At 37.8% G+C, this 22,518-nt stretch overlaps 1 protein-coding gene across 2 annotated transcripts in view; it reads left to right on the top strand.

Moving 5' to 3' along the window:
• The window catches only part of MAP3K5 (mitogen-activated protein kinase kinase kinase 5), a 180,090-nt gene that overhangs the window by 92,914 nt on the left and 64,658 nt on the right, over nucleotides 1-22,518 (top strand). For both annotated transcript variants that reach the window (XM_037045671.1, XM_037045670.1), the window contains exons 8-11: nucleotides 560-672; nucleotides 9,157-9,316; nucleotides 11,294-11,447; nucleotides 17,304-17,411. In XM_037045671.1, the coding sequence (XP_036901566.1) occupies nucleotides 560-672; nucleotides 9,157-9,316; nucleotides 11,294-11,447; nucleotides 17,304-17,411 (535 nt within the window). The remainder of the gene's footprint in view (nucleotides 1-559; nucleotides 673-9,156; nucleotides 9,317-11,293; nucleotides 11,448-17,303; nucleotides 17,412-22,518) is intronic.

The raw sequence follows: 22,518 nt of genomic DNA on the forward strand, positions 1-22,518 counted from the left end.
GCAAAGGTTGATATTCAGTTTCATGCATATTCAGAAAAGGCTTTGTATTCTCTTTGAGCTAAAATTAGTATGCACGAGCACAGTCTCTATTCTTGTTAATTTTTTGGTGCAATTAAGTTCTTAATTTCTATATCACTCTTATGGAACTGATTGTTTCAGTATGTTAATCTATATGATCCTCCTCATTGCTTGGTGTAATTTTAAGGCTTTTAATAAAACCACTGTTAAAGATATGTGCAGTGTTCTTATTTTTAAATTTCCATTGCTTACAGATGCACACACGCACTATCTCACATTTCTGGTAAACTACTGAAAAGGAGTTTTTAAAAGGCTGGGTTGCTATGGTGAGGGTGGGTTAAGTGGGGGATGCATTGGAGCTGAGGGTGAGGATATGCAGTCACTTAAGCATTAAATCCTAATAGCACACTAGATTCTGGGGTGAAGGCCAGGGGAATATTTTCCCTTGCTTAGACATTGGAGTTATGCAAACAGAAGCTATTACACACCCAGAGTTTCATGATTGAGAAAGTAAACGTGTGCATTTGTTTTTTTCTTATAGGTTCAAAAAGGCATTTGAAAGTGAGCCAACACTACAGTCAGGAATTAATTATGCAGTCCTTCTTCTGGCAGCTGGACACCAGTTCGAATCTTCCTTTGAGCTCCGGAAAGTTGGTAACCACAGCTCAATACTTTACGTGGGAATCCCTAAACTGGAGTCAGCTTGGTACAAAGAAAGAGTCATTGATAGAGACACCTTTGCTTTCTACTTTATCTGACTTCCTGAAAAAATTTTAATTATATATCCTTGTTTAGTGTTTCATGCTATGGTGCCGAATCCTATATTGGGGTGTAATTCAGTTTTTAGTTTATTTTGCCTATTTCAAAAAAAACCCCTCTAGTTAATAGTTATAGTTTCAGCTCAAACTAATATAGAAAATCTGGGCTCTGCATTCATCCTTCAACCCCCAAATAAGGAATTGTTTTGTGGAACATCAGGAACATTTCCTATGTTAATTTCAGTTTGCTTTTGCTTTCCTGGTGCTCCAAAAAAAAAAAAAGGAAGAAGGGACCTCTGATATTTTCTATTTCTGTTTCTCGGGCACCCCTGCCCCTGTGAGTTCAGTGGTGCTGGAGACGAGTCTCCAAAGCCCAGGAGCACCAGCTCACGAAGATGGTGTTAGCAATGACTGGTATCCACAGAGACCACCTCTGACTTGTAGCCACTGATTGATAGGGTGTATTTTGTCCCTTTTGTCTGTGGGCATTATCTCATCTGTTGACCCTTCTTTGAAATGTAAAGAGATCAGGGCATATTAGCAACCAAATTTTGTGTGGTTTTCTTGGTTCTCGCATTCGCATTCATAACTTGATTCTAGAGACTAGAATACTTTCTTCAGTAGTTGGATTTTGCTTTCTCTTTGAGTATGTAATTGCCATCTTTTAGAGAACTTTTCCAACTCTTGTAAGAGTTATTACTACAGACAGAAATACTTGACCATGTTTTTCTGGGTGGAAAAAACTTGATATTAGTAATGCTATGAACAGTAGAATTTTTCCTTTAAGATTTTTAACTGGGGATGTTTTTGTTTAATTTTCTTTAAGAAATAATAAGCCCTAGACATTTTTTACATTATTTGGGAAGGGCTAATATGTGGGGGGACCCCCCAAAAACAGAATTAATTCTGGAGGACAGGCTCTTTGTAGTACAGGCTTCCCCCACCAGGTAAGTGTTGTGGGAACCCATCTGTATCAGTGTACCAGCTGGCATTGTGAGATGCTGCTTCAGCTTCTTTTCTGAAGACTTGTAACATGTTTGCCTATTTCATGATGGGTGATTTCCAAGTTCACCTGCCCACAGCTGCTCTGAGTGTTCAGCAGTTTTTGACCCAAAACAGCGTAACTCCCATGCCCCACCCTTCCTATTCATCTGATCTTGACTAAATGACTTCTTTTGTTTCCCCAATGAAAAAATTCCTCAAAGGGAAACATTTGCTGATGTGGAAGAAATAAAACAAAAAACATCAGAAACACTAAAAGGCATCCAAATCGATGAATTCAAAAACCGTTTTGAGCTGTGGGAAAAAATGGGTGTATTGCATCATGTGGAGAGTATTTTGAAGGTGACTGGTGTAAGCATGTTAAGAATGAATACACAATTTTTTATAAATAAATTTTGGGGGTTTTGGGGTTCCCCCTCATAAAATAGCTGTATGCAGTGTTCTAGGGAATCTTAGAAGGCAGATAAAGTTTAAGTATTAAGTACTTTTTGAAAGGCCCAGACTTAATGAATGATAAAGTACGTGTCACTGCTGGATTGCACGTGTTCAATGCACAAAGCTTTTTTCAAAATAGTGTTTTCAGTTGCTAAGTGAAATAAGAGAAAACACATTGCCACTTGTGCTTTTCCTAAATTATGATTATAAAAAAATTTTGCATGTAAGGTTAAATTTAAAACTCTACAGTAGCCAAATAGTGTGTCCTCATGGATCAGTGATCTAAAAATAATTCATGTTGCCTTATTCTTGAACTTATGGTGAATTTTTATTGATACCTCCAGGTTATTAAGGAATTGATACTCATTTGCATTTGCAGATAGAGCAGTAACCTAGAGGTTTCAAAATGTGCGTGTTCTAAGTTTTCATTTTTAATTTAAACGTAGATTAAGGTGGTCAGCATACTGCTAAAAGAGATCTCACCAAAAAAGAGAAGTGGTGTGTGTGACCTGATAGAGGTGGGAGCTAATGTCCTGGTGGTAGTGATCATTTTGCAACATATAAGTATATCCAGTCATGTTGTACATCTTAAATGTACACAATATTATACGTCAGTTATATCTTAATAAAGCTAGAAAAGAAAGAGGTCAGCACTGAGATTTGAGGAATTCTAATTAATAGAACTTTCTAAAGGAAACATACTTTGGTTTTTCCTCAAGAACTCATTTATAATATACATTGAACAAGAACTTGAAAATATTAAGAAGTTGACTTTTAAGTTTTGGAAATTGTGAAACTTAGACTTTTAAAAATTCTGTGTTCTTAATAACTAAAAGGCAGTTAAAAGTCACCAATTGAGATTCTGCCCAATTGTAAATTATGCTAATCAACATGGACTGACCTACCTAAAGTTAATTTTTATATTTTAAAATAGCATTAAAGGGATTGTCAAGGAAAAGCAGGTTGACTAAATAATTTAGTAGTCTAATATAATAACAATATTATGTAATAAAATAAGATTAATTAACTAATTCATACATATTTGGTATATTTTGAAGATATAATTTAAAAAGCATTTTAAATGTCTAAACACATTTTTTAGTACTTTCTGTATTCTCCCATTCCTTCTCTTGGACCCTTTAAAATATATAAATTAGTCTGAACTACTGAATTTTTATAGTAATCAGATTTTTCTTTGTGAAATTCTTTTTTTACATGCATTTTGATATTTTGACTTATTTATTTAGACAGGCTAAATAATTAAAAAGTAAGATGTCGTAAGATGATCACTAAACCTGAAGCCTTCTAAACATTATCTTAAGACCTCTAATGTAAGGCATGATTCTAAACTTTACATTGCTGCTTGATGACTTTTAATTCTTGTGTTTGTTTGAGGTTGTGACTAATTGCTTTATGAAGTGCTTTACTTTCCCAGTTTTGGAAAACTCGGTGATGTTTAAACTACTGAAAACTGAGATTTAATAACACGGACTAACATCTTACATTTTCATCCTATTCTCAGCTTCACAAGCTTTAAAATTAATATTCAAACTCTAGCTAAATTGAAGATCATTCTCCCATGTTCAGTGGGATTTTTGTAACCATATTACACTTCATGGGAGAGAGTCAGAATAATAGGTTGGGGTCTTCTACAGTAGTGATGACAGAATTAAAAAACAGTATGATTGGAATTCATACAAACCACTATTTGAATCTCATTTTGAGCGAGCAATAAAAATAAAATTTGTATTACTGAATATAAAATTTGTATTACTGAATATAAAATTTGTATTACTGAATATTAAAAATCTATGAATCTATAAAGATAATCAAGAAAAAATCAAAACAAAAACCAAAGTTATCACCAAGCACAAATCAACTCATTTGTTATCAATGGAGGTGACAACTTCTCAGAACATTGGAAACGATAGGGAAAAATTAAGTACGTTTTGTTCATTTTAAATACATACTATAGTTCATACAGTTGATGAGATAAAGTTCATCTTCAGGCATGCTACATACTAAACGTATTTTGTTCGTGATAAAACCGATAATGAAAGAGATGTAGAAATAAGGATTTTGGCAGGGATCAGTGAAAATGTTTATTTGTGAAAAAGTTAATAATTGCATATTTACATGATGCCAGAGCTCACTCACATGCAGATTTCTTATTAGTTACGAAGGGGCAGTTGGTACATCTGCATTCCCTCCGGGGGTCAGGCTGTCAGTGATCCAACTAGCATCCTTAGTTCCTTAGTGAGATGGCTCCATGCCGTCCTCCTGATGTGGTGAATGTGGAGTAAACAGCAACTCCTGTGTAATAGTCTCACCAAAAATGTTTAGCCTGAATCTTAAGAGCTAACATCCAGTTAATAGGAATCACGGTGTCTAGAGAAATAAATCAGACACCATTGCGAAGGGCCATCAGATAGTCCTAGAATGTGAGGACATTCCACAAGGCAGCCTTCCTTAGCTCTAAAAAATCAATGTCATTGTCTTGACCAGTGTGGCTTATTTGGTTTGGCATTGTCCCACAAAGCAAAAGATCTCTGGTTCAGTTCCCTGTCAGGACACTTTCCTGGGTTATATAGGCTTGGTTCCCCAGTCATCAAGGGGCAACCAATTGATGTTTTTCCCTCACATTGTTTCTCTCCCTCTCTTTCTCCCTCCTTTACCCTCTCTCTGGAATCAGTAAAAGAAAAAAATTTAAAGTACAATGTCATAGAAAAAAGTATGGGTGGATTGGTTACATTAAATGAGAGTGCATAACATAAAAAACAAATGTGATTAGTAATTCTCGATTAGATCTTGCTTTGAAACAACAAAGCTATGAGAGACGTTTGGGGAACTGTCAGATAATTTGAATTAGGACCAGATATGAAATAATACTAAGGCATTGTTATTTGTGTTAGGTGCAGTAATTGAATAGGATAATTTTTTTAGTTAATGCTGCAACAGTTAAGGGTGAAATGTCATGATGTCTGTAATTTAATTTGAAATGGTACAACCAAAACATTCAGGGGGATGAAGCAATAGCAAAAAGTTAGCAATAACTGAAAATATAGCCCTTCATTGTAATACTTTTTTCTCCTTTCATGTGTGTTTGTAATTCTCCATATTGGAAAATTGAAGTGGAAAGAATCTAATCTCCACTATTTATGGAGGCTGTATGACCTTAGACAAGTTTTTCAAGGTCTCTGAGCTCTTTTTTCCCTACTGCAAAAAGAAGATAATCTGTAATTCATTGTGTGGTTGTGTGGATTGAAAGTTGTATGTCCAATGTGCTTTGCATTGTGCTGGGCGTCTAATGAGTTGGTCAGTAAAGGCTCTGTTTCCTACATTTCTCCTTTAAAGATGCCTTAAATCTAATAGTAGCTCCAAGTTGTAAATCTATGGTGAAACTAAACTATTAAAAAGTCTTCAGTTCTTAGAAGCCAACCAATTCTGATTATAGCACTTTCTGTTTAAAATGCCTAAACAGGTAATTGAATCTTGACATTTGGAGTAGTAATGACTTCTTCAAATATCAGGTGATACTTGAATAAATAGTATTCATTGCTTGTAAATTTAGTCAGAATGTTTTAATCCTCATCTGAGGCTGTTTTATTGATTTTAGAGAGAGAAACATTAATCAGTTGCCTTCCATACATGCCCCAACTGGGGATCGAACCCACAATGCAGGTATGTGCCCTGACCAGGATTGAACCCACAACCTTTTGGTATAGTGTACAGGACTATGCTCCAACTAACTAAGCCAACCAGATAGGGCTAGCTAGAATTTTTTTTTAAGAAAAATATACTGTTGGTAAGGTCGTGGTAAAAAATATATAATTGTACATCAATAATAGTGCTTTAGCAATTTGGGCCTATGAATCAAGAGCCTTAAAAATGTTGTTGCCTAGCATCAAGTATATAATGCTACTTCTAAGACTCGTTCCTATGGAAATGATTCTTAAATATGGAAAAATATATTACATACTAAGATGTTTATTCCTGTATTCCTTCAGGGGGGAGTTCCTAAATACAACCAATTAAAGCTATGTTCTTAACTACATACCTAAAAGATTACTTATCTTCATGTAGAAACAGTTTTTGTGCATCATGTAGAAAAAGCATAAAAGTTAATTCACAAAAGAAGTGCAAACATGAAAGTCAGTTTCAATGGTTAAAAAAAGGCAGTGTTGTGGTTTTTTTCTCCACCAAATTGGTAAAGATGAAAGAACATGACAGTGTCCATAATTGGGAATGGTGTGGACAAGAGATCACTGTCAGGTGCCACTAGTGAGAATGTAAATTGGTGCAGCATTTCTAAGGAGAATCTGGCAGAATGCATCAAAACTTAAAATGGGCACATCTTCTGCACCTAATAATCCAGGATTAGGACTTTATGATAAAGAAATAATTGAAAAGGTACACAAAGCTATGTGTACAAGAATGTTTATAGTAATAAAAACCAATCATCAGCTCCATGTGGCTAGATAAATGGTGGCACAGCCATATGCCAAAATGCTGTTTGCTGTAAAAACAACATTTTGTCTGAGTGCTGAATGAGTTAGTGTCATGATTATGTGACAGATTTATGGCAAGGCCAGAATGAACTTCTGGCATTCAAGAATAAATCTGAATTTTATTTAAAAACTATTATTGTATCCCTTTTACTATTAAACATTTTCTTAGTTCCTACTTAAATATTTGACCTGATTTGCTGCTAGGTCAGACCTTGGTTCATAGTTCTGCGTGTAAGACATGGTAAGAGGTGCTCATTTTCAACTGTGATCGGTAGAGACATGTTTTCTACATCTCATTTTTCCTGGACACTTTCTTCTTTCCTTTGTATTCATTGTATTTTTCATTAGGCCTAGATATGAGATCATGGATATTGTTGCATACACATGTGTAATTTTTTATCTCATGACATTTTAAGATGACAAGGCTGTTTCCTTTTTAATATCACAAAATGTGAAGAATGGACATTTTCATGAAACACTCATGGCTTAAGTGGAATTATATAATAAAAAGCATAAAGTTTTAAAAATATTATTTTGTTAAAGTGTAATTTTCAAAATATACAGTTTCATAACTCATGAAATACAAAATGGACACATGTAAGAGATTTTAGTTAATTGATATCGAAACAAATAAGAGGGTATGTCCAGTTCAAAGAGCATTTAACAAATAAGACTATTTATAGATAATTTAACAAAGAAATGTTAGTATAAGATTTCTGAGTTTGATTAAAAAAACTAGTTTATGTTCAACAGGTCATAATCTTAGGGATTATCTGTTTTACTAGACAGAAATTATTGGCCAAAAAGTCTGTATGGCTTTTTCCATAAAATAGAAGACACATTTTTCATTTTCACAAATAACTTTTTTGATTTGGGTATTTTGAGTAGGTTGGCTATCTCCTGTGTGATATAACATTGGTTGTTCTCAATTAATGCCTCGATTTGATTGTTATCAATGTCAACTGGTCTACCCGACCATGGAGCATCATCCGGCAAGAAATCTCCAGCATGAAACTTTACAAACCACTTTTGACACGTTTGATCAGTCTCAGCACTCTCTCTGTACACTACACAGACCTTTTTTAGTGTTTCAGTTATGTTTTTGCATTTCTTGAAATAATAAAGCATAATATGCTAAAAATGTGTGTTTTGTTCCCTCTTCAATAATAAAATGGCTGCATAAAAAATTCACCATATCATGCTGCTATGAAGACTCTCCCAATACAATCTAACGAAACTATTTTGAATGAAGTTAAAGACCACTAAGCACTACTATAGAACCATCTTACCGCAAAAAACCACACTTTTGGGCCAACCCAATATTTGTATCTCTATTGAACAAAAACCCACAAGTTAGTAAGTAAACTTCTCTGAGATCTTTAGTAAATAGTGAGATGAACTAACTAAACTTTCCGTAGATAGTCCTTGAGTGAATATACCGTGATATGATATTGAAATGACTCATCGAACCTTTTTATTTTACTCCCAAATCTCAGATAATTTTCCCAACAGTTTCGGATGTTAGTGGCAATGAACAATTCTGCAAGGACATACTCTTTTTAGACAAAATAATTAAAATGAAAAAATAATACAAGGCAAAGTAGAGATGAAAATTTTAATGAAATGCAAAGAACACAGAAGAACCAAAACAATATAGAGAAGAACAAATTTGGAGGATTTACATTACTTGATTTCAAGTGTTGTTATAAAACACCAGTAATCAGGAAAGTGTAATCTGCCCTGACTGGTGTAGCTCAATGGATTGAGCATGAGCCTGCAAACCAGAGGATCCTGGTTCCATTCCCAGTCAGGGCACATGCCTGGGTTGCAGGCCAGTTCCCAGCAGGGGATGCATGAGAGGCAACCATACAATGATATTTCTCTCCCTCTCTCCTTCCCTTCCCCTCTAAAGATAAATAAAGAATCTTTAAAAAAAAGAGAGTGTAATCTGTTTGTTTCCTTCACATATGTAATTATTAATTATTGTAGCATTTTGCCATTGCAAAATATATATACTGTATGCATTTATACTTCAACTGACTGATAGAATTGAGCATATTTTCCTGTCAAGTAACTGAAGAATCCGTGGTATAATAAGGGAGCGAAGTAGGTTACACAGCAAGGTATTTGATGTTATTATCTTAATTTTTGGTTATACCGAGATACATAATTCTGCAATGATGTACATCAAAGTGACAGTGGCAGTTACTTTGGGGTTTTAAAGTTAATGGGTTTCACTTTCTTCTATGTACCTTTATGATTAGTCTGACAATTATTACAAAGAATTCAAACCCCTTTTATAATCAGAAACTTAAAGCTATTTTAATCTGAAAGGAAGAATGAAAACTTCATTTTGTTTTTTAATAAAAAGTCAGCTGTACCTAGCTGTGGTAGGTTTGTAAGTGTTTGTAATGTACTTCCTATCCATCTTCTAGGAGTGAAGCTTAGCAGCCTTCTTGGTAAAAAGGGAAACTTGGAAAAACTCCAGAGCTACTGGGAAGTTGGATTTTTCCTGGGGGCCAGTGTTCTAGCCAATGACCACATGAGAGTCATTCAAGCATCTGAGAAGCTTTTTAAACTGAAGACACCAGCATGGTAATAAACTGTTACGTTTTTAACAGTTGTTTTTCATAATCAGCTCCTATCTCTTTTTTCCAAATTATCATATTTGTGAACTGACAAGTAGATTATTTTATTTGTTTTTAGAATAAAATGCAGAATCTAAAGGGGGGGAGTGATATTCATAAGTGAATTGTGTTTAGTATGGGTTCTGATGCCTTTGGACATTGGTGATGGCTGCCGGCTGCCGGCTTCGCCTTTCTCGCACAGTGACCAACCTGCTAACCCAGTGTTACCCACAGAAGTCGTGCAGGAGCCTCGCACGTCCCACCTCCAGGTCTAATCAGCAGGTTTACAGTTTCCACCTCAGCCTCCCAGGCCTCTGCTGCAAACACAAGCCATTTGTTTCCTTTATGATCTAATCTCAGTTGTGGAATTACCGTTCTTTTACTTAGGGCTTACTAACACATTTGGGTGTTTTCTGTCTATATGTATGTTTTTCTAACTTCAAATTGTTCTTGGCATGCACCCAAGTCTCATCATTTTGTATGTGGTAATTGAAGAGAGGAAAACAAAATCCCATCTGCATTTAGGACTGTTTTGGAAAATAGTGCTGATGTTACCATGCATCACATGTAATCACCAACCGTTAGGTATAAAGATTTTTAGAGGTTAACAGTGATGCTGAGAAAGGTGTAAAGCTGCTCAGAGCCCAGGACAGTGACTTGTTTTCCTCAAAGGGAAGCATTTAAGGACACATGGCGGGCCCCGTCCAACATGGCGGGCCTCACAGCTTCCTAAGGGATTTTCTCACTTTCAGCAAATCCTCCCCAGCATCACTCCCACTGTGATCTTTCTAAAATGCATGGCTGACCTTTCCCCCCACTTGGATCCTTAAATCAATATCGTTCAATGGCACCTCACCATTAAAGCATAAAGTCCATTTCCTTGGCTTGGCAAACAAGTTTGCCCTTAATCATTGCAACCTCAGCTTCTGTCATACCCCCTGGTTGCACTGCTCTCTGGTCACACCAAACATGCCATACTGTGGCTTCAGGCACTTGTGTCTCGGTACCCAAGGAGAATGCCCTTCCTGGTGCCCTGCTCCACCTGGGGAGCACTCGTAAATTACATCTGTTCATAACCCTGACCTATAACCCTTCCGCACACCCAGAGAGAAGTCCATGAATATCATAGCATGTGCATATGGGATTATTTTATCTCATGAAATTTTCTTCCATGTTTCTGCATTCTCTAGTTGTATCTCTATAATGTTGACCATGTGACTTGTGTTATTTGTTACTTCCTTATGGTAACCATTTTGATCATAGAGGAGGTCGAGACTGAACCACGGGTACAAAGAGATTGGTTTTAGGTTTCCTGGCTTTTGTTGACAAGAAAACTGGCATTGCTTTATGCTTTAGTAACAACCGTGAAATGATGTCTCTAATTTCTATTAATTTAATGTTAGCTTTCATGTTTTTAGTTCAGAGTATGCCTGCATACCCATGATCTCATATAATTATCTTGTTTCTCATTTTTTCTAACTCTTTTTGCGGGGGTACTAGCTGTCTTACTAGATTTGGGGATATTTGTGTAAGCTGAGCTGCTTCAGGGAAAGTAATGATCTCTTATGAAGGGTCTATTTAGAAAAGCTTTCTTAAGGAAGTATATTTTAAAGAAAGTGCGTTAACCACTTCCTTGAACAGAATATAGGCATTGTTTTAAAAGTTATGTGGTCAGTAAATATATCGTCCAGTCCAAGTTATTTAAGCCCTCTAAGCCTCAGTTTCCTCATCTGTCAAATGGATATAAACCAGAATGGAACTTTTGTGAGACTTAAATGAGATGACATGTGAATGTCCATGACATGTAAGAAATAATGGATAATGTTTGGTGGATCTGAATGCATAATTTTTATGTCATATTGACATTTGCAGAGTCAGACTGGGATACATGGGAACAGATAGTTCTAAATCTGCCTCTTACGTGTTTATATCTTTTAATGTTTAGGTACCTCAAGTCTATTGTGGAGACGATTTTGATCTATAAACATTTTGTGAAAGTGACGACAGAGCAGCCTGTGGACATACAGGAGCTCATGGACTTCTGGATGGACTTCCTGGTCGAGGCCACAAAGACGGATGTTACTGTGGTTAGGTTTCCAGTGAGTGCTCTTCATGGAACTTAACTCTAATTATAGTTCGAGTTTGCTTCTTTTATTTAAAGTATATCTTGCACCGTGGTTGTAACAATACTATGCGCTAATATTCCTGTTCTAAAACAATGGTGATATGGTGAATGCATTATTTTGTGCACACTGGTTTGTTTTAGCTAACTTTTTATTTTTTCTAAGGATTTTATTTATTTATTTTTAGCGAGAGGGGAAGGAAGGGAGAGAGGGTGAGAAACACTGATATGAGAGAGAAACAAATTGGCTGCCTCTCACATGCCCCCAATAGGGGACCTGGCTCACAACCCAGGCACATGCCTTGACTAGGAATCGAACCTGCGACCTTTCATTTCACAGGCCAGTGCCCAGTCCACTGAGCCACACCAGCCGGAGCTGCTTTAACTAATTTTTTAAAGTAACTTCTCAAACTCAAAGAAATGAGATACATTTTTGTGTTTTTCCATGGTATTTGGTGGTTTCTTTCAGTAAGTTATAAAGGGCACTTTCCCAAGAAAATATTGTCTCTTAGTTGAGTAAGTCAGGATATCTCTTCAGACCAGACAGGTGGGTATGTTGAATTCAAACTGCAGTCCTGTTGACATCGTCATGAATCTCAGTTGCCATCATTATGGAGACTCAATGATGTGGGGACATCAAGTGTCAGACTTGCTTGCATCATTCTTCCATCCCCGCCACTCATGTGAGTCAGGGTTAGATGTAGTATCCACAGTCACTCTCTACAATGCTTTACATTGTGGGAAATGATGACTTGTAGATTTTGGTCTGCAGCTTGTTTTGGCTGGTCTCTATCAACCTGTATATATTTAAATGTGTAATAGACACACGCACACTTTAGAAAACACATTGCTCGTGTTCTCCGCTGGTGCCGCCCCCTCCTGATAGCTCTCACAACACTGTCTGAAGCCGTGTAGTTTTAGCATCCAGTGCAAGAGTCACTGGCCGCTCACGGTGTTCGTGCCAGTAAGTCTCTTCCCCCATCAAAGTGACGCTACACATCTCTCTCTGAGTCGTGTCTCAATCTTTTGTAACCAGAGGTAGTGGCACCTCTCAATTCTTTTCACAAAATCCTATTTTCTAGTTGATGTTGATCGTATTATCTGTTCGACTTCATTAAATCCATTGCTGGCATTAACAGGCTTTCTTTACTCTTGCTTCCAGAAGCTTTAACGCAGCAGGGCCCTTCGTTGAAAGGCCTTTCAAACGACAACACTTCACTTTATTTTCTGTCCGAGATGATCTGTAGCCAGGAGAGCACTTCCCTCAGAGTGAGCTGGCAGCCTGCCTCCGGCTGGCTCGCCCACGGCAGTAACCACGGCGGGGAGGGCAGGCAGCACAGGCCTGGAGTGTCTAATCGGCTGTTGACTTGATCAACTAGAAAATTAGCTGTGAGAGGCAGCCACTCCTCTTAGCTTTTCTGAGCTGATTTAAGTTAGCTCAATGTGAATTAGTCGGTCATAATGTGGATGCAAAAAAATAAAACCAGAAAATGTGAGGAGAGAAACTAGCAGAATATAGGTGTATAGTCAAAGTGAGAGAGGCTTTCTTTCTTAAGCAAGAAAGGGATCTATAAGCCAAAAAGGCAAATATTAACCAATTGGACTTCATTAAAAATTCAAATTTTTTATTCAGTAAAGGACACCATAAAACATGGAAAATGCCAGACAGGGAGAGAAGAGACTATTTAATACTAATTTTTCAAAATGATCAATTTGCCTAATAATGCAGAAAAAAATCAACCATCTCCAAATTTATAGAGGCAAAAGAAAAATGAGCCAATCATGTGAAGAGAAAATTTTCCTGAGTAGTCAGAAAACAAAGGAAATTAAAATGAACCACCAGTATACCTGTGCCATTTTGCATGTGTGCACATGTGTCTGCAAGCCAGATTCCCAGAGGTGGAACTGATTCATGTGGCTGCGCCATCAACCTGTGAGGGCGACTACTTTTCCAGACTCTCTACCAAAAGTGTGTTATCAGAGTTATACCTCCGCTAAACTTGCAGATGAAAAACCATACACTGGGGTAGTTCCACTTAGTGTTTCTCTCACTGCATGTAAGGTTGGGCTTAGGATTGCATTCATAGGTTTAAAAGACCACTCAGTGATTTAAAAGGGAAAGAAGGATTTGTTGCCACCATTTAAAAATAGAGAGCTGGACCTTCAGTGCTGTGATAGACTAAATGGTATTGGTATTGCTACAGATACCTATAAAATCTAGACAAAATATGCAAAACAGCTGTTTGGAGGCATGAAACAGCAGTTACCACAGTACTAGGATCCTTAGGGGCCAGGTGCTTGAGTTGAGTCTTATCTTTACCCACTAGTTTTTCCCTGAGGTGATTTTTCTGGCTGAAGCCTAAGGAGGTGGAACCTGGCAGGGAGGAGTGGCATTCTCACTGGGTGGAGCAGGCAGGTGTCAATGTTTGGGGCTTTAAAGCAGCTGGAATATTAGGGTCAGGCAGTTAGAAAAGGGGGCGCCTTGAAGAGTGAAACCCAGGATTCTGCCTGCCTTTTTCAGATAGTGTGAACACGTGGCCAGCAGGTTGTACATAAACACTATTATAGATCCCGTTGTTGACTAAAACTGGATTTCAGATGGGACCTACGTGGCTTAAATATACCTTATTGAAGTAAGTTCCCTTGCTGTATTTAGGGGTCATGACTCGAGTGGCAAAGGGCATCTTTGGACTGTGAGACACTCCAGAGCTTAAACCAAACAAGGACAAGGTGTTGGACATCGGGCCAGGCCAGAAGGATGAGACTTTGCTGAACACCCAAGCCCTGAGTTTGAGACACAGAAACCCACACCCCAGGAGTAAGGGCAGAACCAAAACAGACCCACCTTAACAAAACCAGGATAAAAATGAGCCCTGTCAGGATTGATGTGATACGCCGATAATTTAAGTGCTAACTAGGAAAAAAATCTCAGGAAAGATACAATTCAGAGCATCTGCGGAATAATTCAGATGTAATCAAAGATTGCTAGACATGCTAAAAAGCAGGAGAATGTGACTGATAATGAAGAGCTAAGGCCACCACCAGGGGCAGACCCAGAGGTGACATGTTGGAGATACCGGATAAGGACTTCAAATAACACAGCTACTGTGTGAAGAAGAGGAAAAGATAGGCAAAACTGATGAAAAAGGTAGGGTATTTCAACTGAAAAATAAAGTGTATTTGAAGAATCAAGTGAGAAATCAGGAGAATTCATATAAAATTCCAGATTTTCAACTGCTTAAAAAAATGAAAGCGATGGGCAGTTTGTGACTGCATACTCCAAAAGCAACAGTCTACTGAGCCCACCAACTGCTGTCATTTAACAGGTTGATTATAGTCCCATTCTTCCTGCTTCATTCATTTACCTTCCCCACCAGGCCCGTTCCCTGCAGTCGCTGGAGCTCGCTACCTATGTTCCACTGCATAGAGAAAGGCCGACTTTTAGTACCTGTGTAAACTATATTTATGTCATTGTAACTTGCCGTGTCCTTGGTACCATCTTCTGTGGCTCACAGTAGGTCTTGATTGGGGTGATGACATGATCCTTCTTTTGAAGTGGCTCTTATTGAAACCAAGGTGACTTATACTACAACATATTTAATGTGATTGTCTCCATTTATGCCACTACCACATCCAGTCTCATTCCTCCAAGAAAAACTGTTGACTCTGGGCAACAGAAAGCAGATGACAAAAGTTATTTGGAAATGATTTGAATAGTTCCATTGTGTATTATAATTTAGGTTCAGTTCCATCTATTCTTTTTTCTCACGTATTTTCTATGTATATTTTGTTTCCTTCCAACATTAAAAAGTTAAGTGACCATCTGCCCATCACCGAATGTCAGATGAGAGGAAGTGGAGTGTGGCCATTCCGTTCAAGTCTACTTTTTATGGTTCACAGGCTCTGCTGTCTCCCACCCCGGCTGCAGATACATGAAATTAGCAGCTGACTGTAGTGTTAACCAGTATAGAAGACTAGAGACTGAAAGCAAGAATGTGTGTATTCTCACACAAGTTGAATCTTGATGGTTTGTCAAATTGCCTCTTCTTTCTTGTCTTTTCAGCTTCTCTGTGACCTCCAAATGCATGCTACAAATTCCTCATATTTTGTCATTTCAAGGACAGATCAGAGGGCTTTAGACAGTGATCATTGCAACCAGTGTTTATCCCCTATCTCAAGGCAGGAATACATAGTTCAGATTTTATCTATTACAGATACCCAAGACAACAATAAACAAACAACTTAAGATGACAGGAGAGAACCTGGTGCTGTGCTTTCTGATGTTAAATAGTGTGCCCATGTAATTAGGGGACAAGGTGTATTGTCAGTCGAGTGAGTTGGATGCTGTTTTGGGATGGGAACCCACCTTTTATTCCCGATTCCACATTTTAATTTCACAAGCACTGGAATATTGAGATTTGATAGCACTATTTCTGCAAACTTTAGAGTAAAAATTTATTTTTGTTATTAACCAGTACCACTTAACTCTCTGTTGATTGGAATTTGGACCTTAATTCACCTGGTATGTCCCTGATTCAGAACACACTCTCCTCTGGGCTCTTAGTGTGTTTGTTTTTTGGTGTGTTCTATCTTGTATTTGAAGCTAGAGCCTGACCAAGAATTCTTTATGCCCTTAAAATTTTCATAGTAAGAAGAAAATTTTGTTTTCTAATCCCCTTTCTCTAGTTCTCTGTACTTTAACTTAAATCAGTTTACTGTTATGATAAGTTTATCATTAAATAAATACATTGTGTTCGCACTGTATGGCTGAGTCAGTTTTTAACCCAGATTCCTGTTTACCGTGCACTGTAAGTTATAACATACTGTGAATTCCTGATTGCCAGAGCCCTCTGAAGGTGTTTCCTCCACTTTTTCTTGGTAAACCTTGCTTGATAAGAAATCAGTTCTAAAAGGCAATTATTTTGAGTTTTAAGCAGTAGAGCAGAAAAAACTATTTCAGTTTCTCTGCAAATTATGGATCAGCTTTATTTCTATTATTTTTAACATTCCTAATTAAGTCTGCATAGGAAATTTGAGCTAGGCAGGTGCCTTTAAACACTTGTACCAATAGATAATAGTAGCAGCACCTTTGAAATAATGACATGTATAATAATGTATAGTATTTTAATGTTGTTTGCTCCTAAAATGAGATGTTAGTAGTAATGTAATACATCATTCAGTCCTTCAGTGGTGATTCTTGGCTTATTAACCACATACCCCTCATGTATCTTCAAAACTGGAGCAGCTTTTATTTTTTCTTCTTCTATCACAAGGCTAAACATATTATTACTAAAGCTACCAGTTGTATTGTGAAGGCAGTATAAAAATATTTTTATTTCATATAGCTATGTCCACATTTTGGTTTATGTATAAACTCTTTTAATATTAAAAGAGTTTCTCAATCTATTTACATGGGTAGGAAAACCATACATCTATGTGACATTATATATATGGAATATTTTCTTTTCTTTTTATAGAATTTCTTTTACCACATTTCTGCCTTTCTTTGACATTTGTATTTATGTATTGCCTGAAAAAAATAAAAGCTTTTAAAAAGTACCATCAGTAGACTACTCAGGGCCAAACCAATACATGGACTTCAGAAATGTGCTCCCAATTCCTATAGCAATAAAAGGTGATGTATTATTAGAACTTACGGTAATTGCATTATAATCATAAAATATGCAAAGGGCAATAATCAGAATTTTAAATGCTTTTACTCCAGCAATGGACCCAGAACTTCCTCCAGGAATCAGTGCTGTGTTGTTATGTCAGCTCTGTGTGGTTTGAATCTCAGGTCACTGATATTAATTTTTTGTTTTATGTTTTCAAGGTGTTAATATTAGAACCAACCAAAATCTATCAACCATCATATTTGTCTATCAACAATGAAGTTGAGGAAAAGACAATATCTATTTGGCACGTGCTTCCTGATGACGAGGTAAATTGTGCAGTTATTAACTCAAGAGTATTAACAGTGAGGACTGTACAGCTTCCAGCATTTATATATTGCAGCAAATATCTGTATTAGTTAAGAAGAAAGACTGTATGTATTGACTATATGTATCCTAGCATAAATACATCTTGTAATATGAAATTTGTTAAATTTGGGTTATGGATTTTAATTCATTTAATAAAATATAACTAAGCTATTTGGATTTTTATCACAGATGACAGAAGTATCCAAAGTGCACTTTAAATTGGAATATTTGTTTGTTTTGTAAATTTATGCTGTAAATTTATTAATTCTAGGAAGCTTGTTGGAATAACACTGCTTCTAGTGTTGCACAAATAGGATTTTGGTTATCATTACATCTTGGCAATTTGGATATCTAAGTAACTGCTAAATCTCGGATCAGCCACTGGCTCCGCATGGCTGTGCTGCCTCTGGTTTCCAGAGGGATCTTGAACACTCTCATTTCTCCTCACAACAATCATTTGTATAACCCTTTCCACTTCTGTGTTCCATCAGTTTTAATTCATGTACAAATCATCCCACCATTTTTAAAAAACAGAAACTTTTCAGGACCTGAGTCTAGTCCACTGGAAAAACCACAGAAATGAGAGCAGTCTCATGGCAAAGCAGTTTTGTGAGGTTCTTTTGTAATTGTTTTCCAAAATGCCCTTATAATTTTCCCTAATATCTATGCACTCGACAAATATTTACTGACGACTTACTCTGTGATAGGCACTGCCAGACTCTGAAGCACGAGGAAGCAGATGTGCACAAAATAAGCAAAAATCCTGCTGTCATGGTGCTGACCTGGAAAGGGGAAACTAAAGCAGAAAAGAGAATCAGAAAGTACGCTCGGGGGTGTGAGGTTGCAGTTTTTAAAAATATGGGCTTCGAGTCAACAGACTTGGATTCAAATCCTAACACAGCCCTTGGGCACCATGGCTTTTACAAGCTGCAGTGTGCCTTTTTTTTTTAGTTTTCACCCAAGTATTTTTTATTGATTTAAGAGAGAGAGAGAGAAAAACATTGATGTGAGAGAGAAACATTGATTGGTTGCCTCCCATATGCGTCCCAACTGGGGATCAAACCTGCAACCTTTTGACCTTCCAACCAGCTGAGCCACCCAGCTGGGACCAAGCTGCAGTGTCCTTATTTATAGAATGGGATAATAATATCCACTTCAAACGGTATTGCAGAGCCTGGCATATAATAAATGCTTAGTGAATTTTAACAACAGTAACAACAATAGCAATAATAAAATCGCAGTTGCACACATATGGGCTAAAGCCTAATATTGAGACCCCAGAACACCAGGACCGTTTAGCTCTTTAGATGACATGGCAGCAGTCATTTGGGTGGTGGTTTGTGTTATATTAGGGAACTGTGATATTGTGAGTTATCATAAAGAACATATATATATTTGATCCTAGTCCCTATTTCTGGCACAGAGCACCTAAAACTCTTTGAAATTTTGTAAATGCTGAGAGCCACAAAGGTGTCTTTTGCTGTGTTAACGAGGTGACTTTTGGAGATGCCTAAGGAAGGGGCCTTGTTGCTGGAGAACCAAGCCCGTGCAGTAGTCCCCACCCTTTCTGGCACCAGGGACTGGTTTCGTGGAAGGCAGTTTTCCCGTGGGGAGTGGGAGGGTGGGAAGGGAGACGGTAAGTGAAGCGCAAGTGGTAATGCCAGCCAAGTGTCACTCACCCACTGCTCATCTCCTGCGTGCAGCCCAGTTCCTAACAGGCCACACACTGGTACCAGTCCATGGCGTGGGGGTTTGGGACTAATGGATTAGAGGGTTGGAACTTTCGGTCCCACCCTCTGACCTTAGAGAGGGGAGAGGAGCTGGTGATTGAATCACCAGTGGCCAGAGATTTAATTAGTCATGCCTATGTAATGAAGCCTTGGTAAAAACCCTTGAGGACTTGGTTCAGAGAGCTTCCAGGTTGGGGAACACGTGGAGATGTGGGTAGATAGACCGTCTGGAGAGGGCACAGGACCTCCGGGCCCCTTCCCACACGCCTTGCCCTGCTCCTGTCTTCCATCTGGCTGTTTCTGACTTATATCCCTTTCTAATAATTCAGTAATCTCACAAATAAAATGTTTTTCTGAGGTCTGTAACCTGCTCTAGTGAATTAATCAAACCCAGGGAAGGAGTCATTGAAAGTTCAGATCTATAGCTGCTGTGATGGCATTATTCTAAGTATAATTATCCAGCAAAAAGATTAGTAATAACTAGTAAAACTGTCAGTTTACATACTGTTAACATTGTTTTATAGTGCACAGTCTTTTATCTACATTATTTTAAAGTGTATGCATGCATGTTCACACAAGCAGAAGCAGTCACCCAGTTGAAACTACAAAAATTCAAAGAGGTTAGGAAAGGTGAACATTATTATCTGGGAGAGGAGATTTTTCAAAGGCTGGATTGGAAAGAGCAAGGTTATCCAAGGACACTTGGAAACAGAATGGGGTGAGGGAATTAGCAAGACTCCAGAAAATGAGTGGAGAGCCAGAGGTATTTGGAGACAGAACAGAACAGAAGTGAGCCAGAGATTTTTGGAAAATGAATACTGTTTCTAGCTTGTTGTCACTAGTTTTCCTTTCTGGAAGTTCTTCATTCAATAAAGTCCGCCTCTTATTGATTGTCTTAGGCTTTGTGACAGTTGTAGAGACAATTTTCATGTGGTGCTAAGAAATAAACACATGGACTATAAGTGCATTAAGATGGGTTAAAAATTGTGCTTTGAATTGTCTTTTTTCCTATCATCTTTTGATCAAAAATAATTTCTGCATTTGCATTGCGCTCATTTCCAATTACCTTTAGTGCCAAAATTTTCCTTGTTCAAAAATTTAAGCTTTCATGAATCAATTAGTTTCTATTTTAGATTTATCAATTTCTTTGCAAACTCTAGTTTTATCCATAGTGTATTCATTACCACTGCTATTTTCTGTTTTTAAAAATAGAAGTGATATAATTGGAATGAGAATATGCAATAAAAATAAGATCATTTTGTTATTGTTAGCTTAAAACAGCTAATAACTATAATTAACAGATAAGCAACAGGTTTCATATTTTATGTTAAACAGGAAATGGATTGTTTCTGTCATCAAATGTTTATTTTCTTTTTCTAAAAGTAGAATAACAGAATGTTGCTTTTCGTCTGTCACATTTTCTCCTTACTCACTTCCTCTCTCAATGTTTTCATTCTAAATGTGGACTGAACAGTTACATGAGCTAGTATATGAGTACCAGACCTTTCCAGAAGGTACCGAGCCATATATAGTATGAAAAATAAGTACATTTACTGAAGAAGATACAAGATACAAGAAACATTGTACATAGGACAGTGATGCCTCAGTCTCCTTCAAAGTAGGCGCCTTGAGCCCTCATACAGTTCTCCCAAATGCCACCAGCTGCCCTGTTGTATTTTCCTGAGTCTCATCAATGGTTTGAAATCTCTTCCCTTTCAAAGGCGATTTTAGTTTTCGTAAAAGCCAGAAGTCTCATGATGCCAAATCTGGGCTGTAGTGGGGCTGAGTCACCTGGATGATTTGATGTTTCACCAAAAAACTCTGCACAAGACATGATGCGTGAGTGAGCACGTTGTCATGATGAAGCTGCCAATTACCAGTTGCCCGTAGCTGCAGCCTTCTGAATCACCCGCAGTTTCCACAGAGGAATGTTCAAGCTTAATACAAAATTTGATGCAAATTCATTGCTGTTCTCACTCAGTATGAACGTGATGGCCACACACTTCAGATGCTCACACATTGCCCACGCATGCGCATTCCAGTCCACTCTCCTTGCCAGGTTGTATTGCTGTTGCATAACTGTTCTTGTTATGTTAGCAATGTCTGGACTCTTTCCAGACAGATACTTAATTTTGCAACTTTAAAATTTTAAGATCATTACACCAATTCCTAAGAGTTCAAGGACTCTTAGAGAATTATTCTACATTGAGGGGCAAAAATTAATTGAAATCCAATTTTTTAACTCTTCTCCCTTTGCTTAAAATAAATTAGTACTTGAAGAAAGTCTGCACATGCACATGAAAGAAAAACCTAGATTGAGGGACAGAGAAATTATTTGCAAGATGTGTTAAATGGTTGTCATTTAAGATTCCCCTCCTTCTGAGTTTGATGTTTAAGTTCTCCTGACCTATCTGGTGGCTTCTCAGAAAGGCACCTAGAGGAGTATTAAGCTCTGGCCCATGGCCATTCAGAGAAGACCCAGGAAATTTATGAGGGGAATATGTTTACCTCACACTCTCGTTTTTGATGGTATGGTGTTCTCATCCTTCAGGGATACTTCTAGCCACAAAACTCCCAACTAAAATAAGGAAATGTTATCTCATGAGAACTTCCAAGGTGGGTTCATTCTTGGGGTGATTTCAGGGCTTGCCAGTGTCAGAATTCTGAGTTGCATTCTCTCTACACTCTTGGCTTTTTACTTAGGGCCTTAAATAGCAGCTCCAAGCATCACTTCCCACAGACCACAGCCAAAGGACGAGGGCCAGGTCCTTCCCCTTATACAAAAAGTTGCATCACATGACTGCCTAAACCAATTACCAGCAAGAAAAATGGACTTAACCATGGCTGATTTAGACTAATCAATTTCACCATCCCTAAGCATTGCCACCTGAACCTGAACAAAATTTATTTTTTGTTGCAAAGAAGGGAAGGAAGAGCTGTTGCCTAGGGAACCAAGAGTGTCTGCCAAGGGTAACTCCTGCCACCTTAGCTCAATATTAACTCCTAATCCCTAGCTGGAGCACAGAATCTGAAACTAACCATTTCCTAGAAAATGGCATGTGTGCTGATGAAATAAGATGGAATGTTGGTTTGGGGCTTGTTGGGATTAAATGTCATTCCAGCTCTGCTTTGGCATCCCTTTGCCCCTGATTTCCAGACAGGTCCCAGGAGCCTTTACCTCAGCTGTTGGCCTTGTAGCTTACCACCACTTCTGTGTGGAAAGCCCACTGGTGAGGGAGGTGGGAAGAGGCCTCGTTCCAGATCACTTCATCTTACTCAGGCCCTGGGCTTTACAGCACTGAAATGGAATGTTTCCTGGCAGCACTTGAACCTTCCA

This window comes from Sturnira hondurensis, unplaced genomic scaffold (genome assembly GCF_014824575.4).
Source record: "Sturnira hondurensis isolate 20B ecotype Veracruz unplaced genomic scaffold, ASM1482457v3 Scaffold0004474, whole genome shotgun sequence".
Lineage (NCBI taxonomy): Eukaryota > Metazoa > Chordata > Mammalia > Chiroptera > Phyllostomidae > Sturnira > Sturnira hondurensis.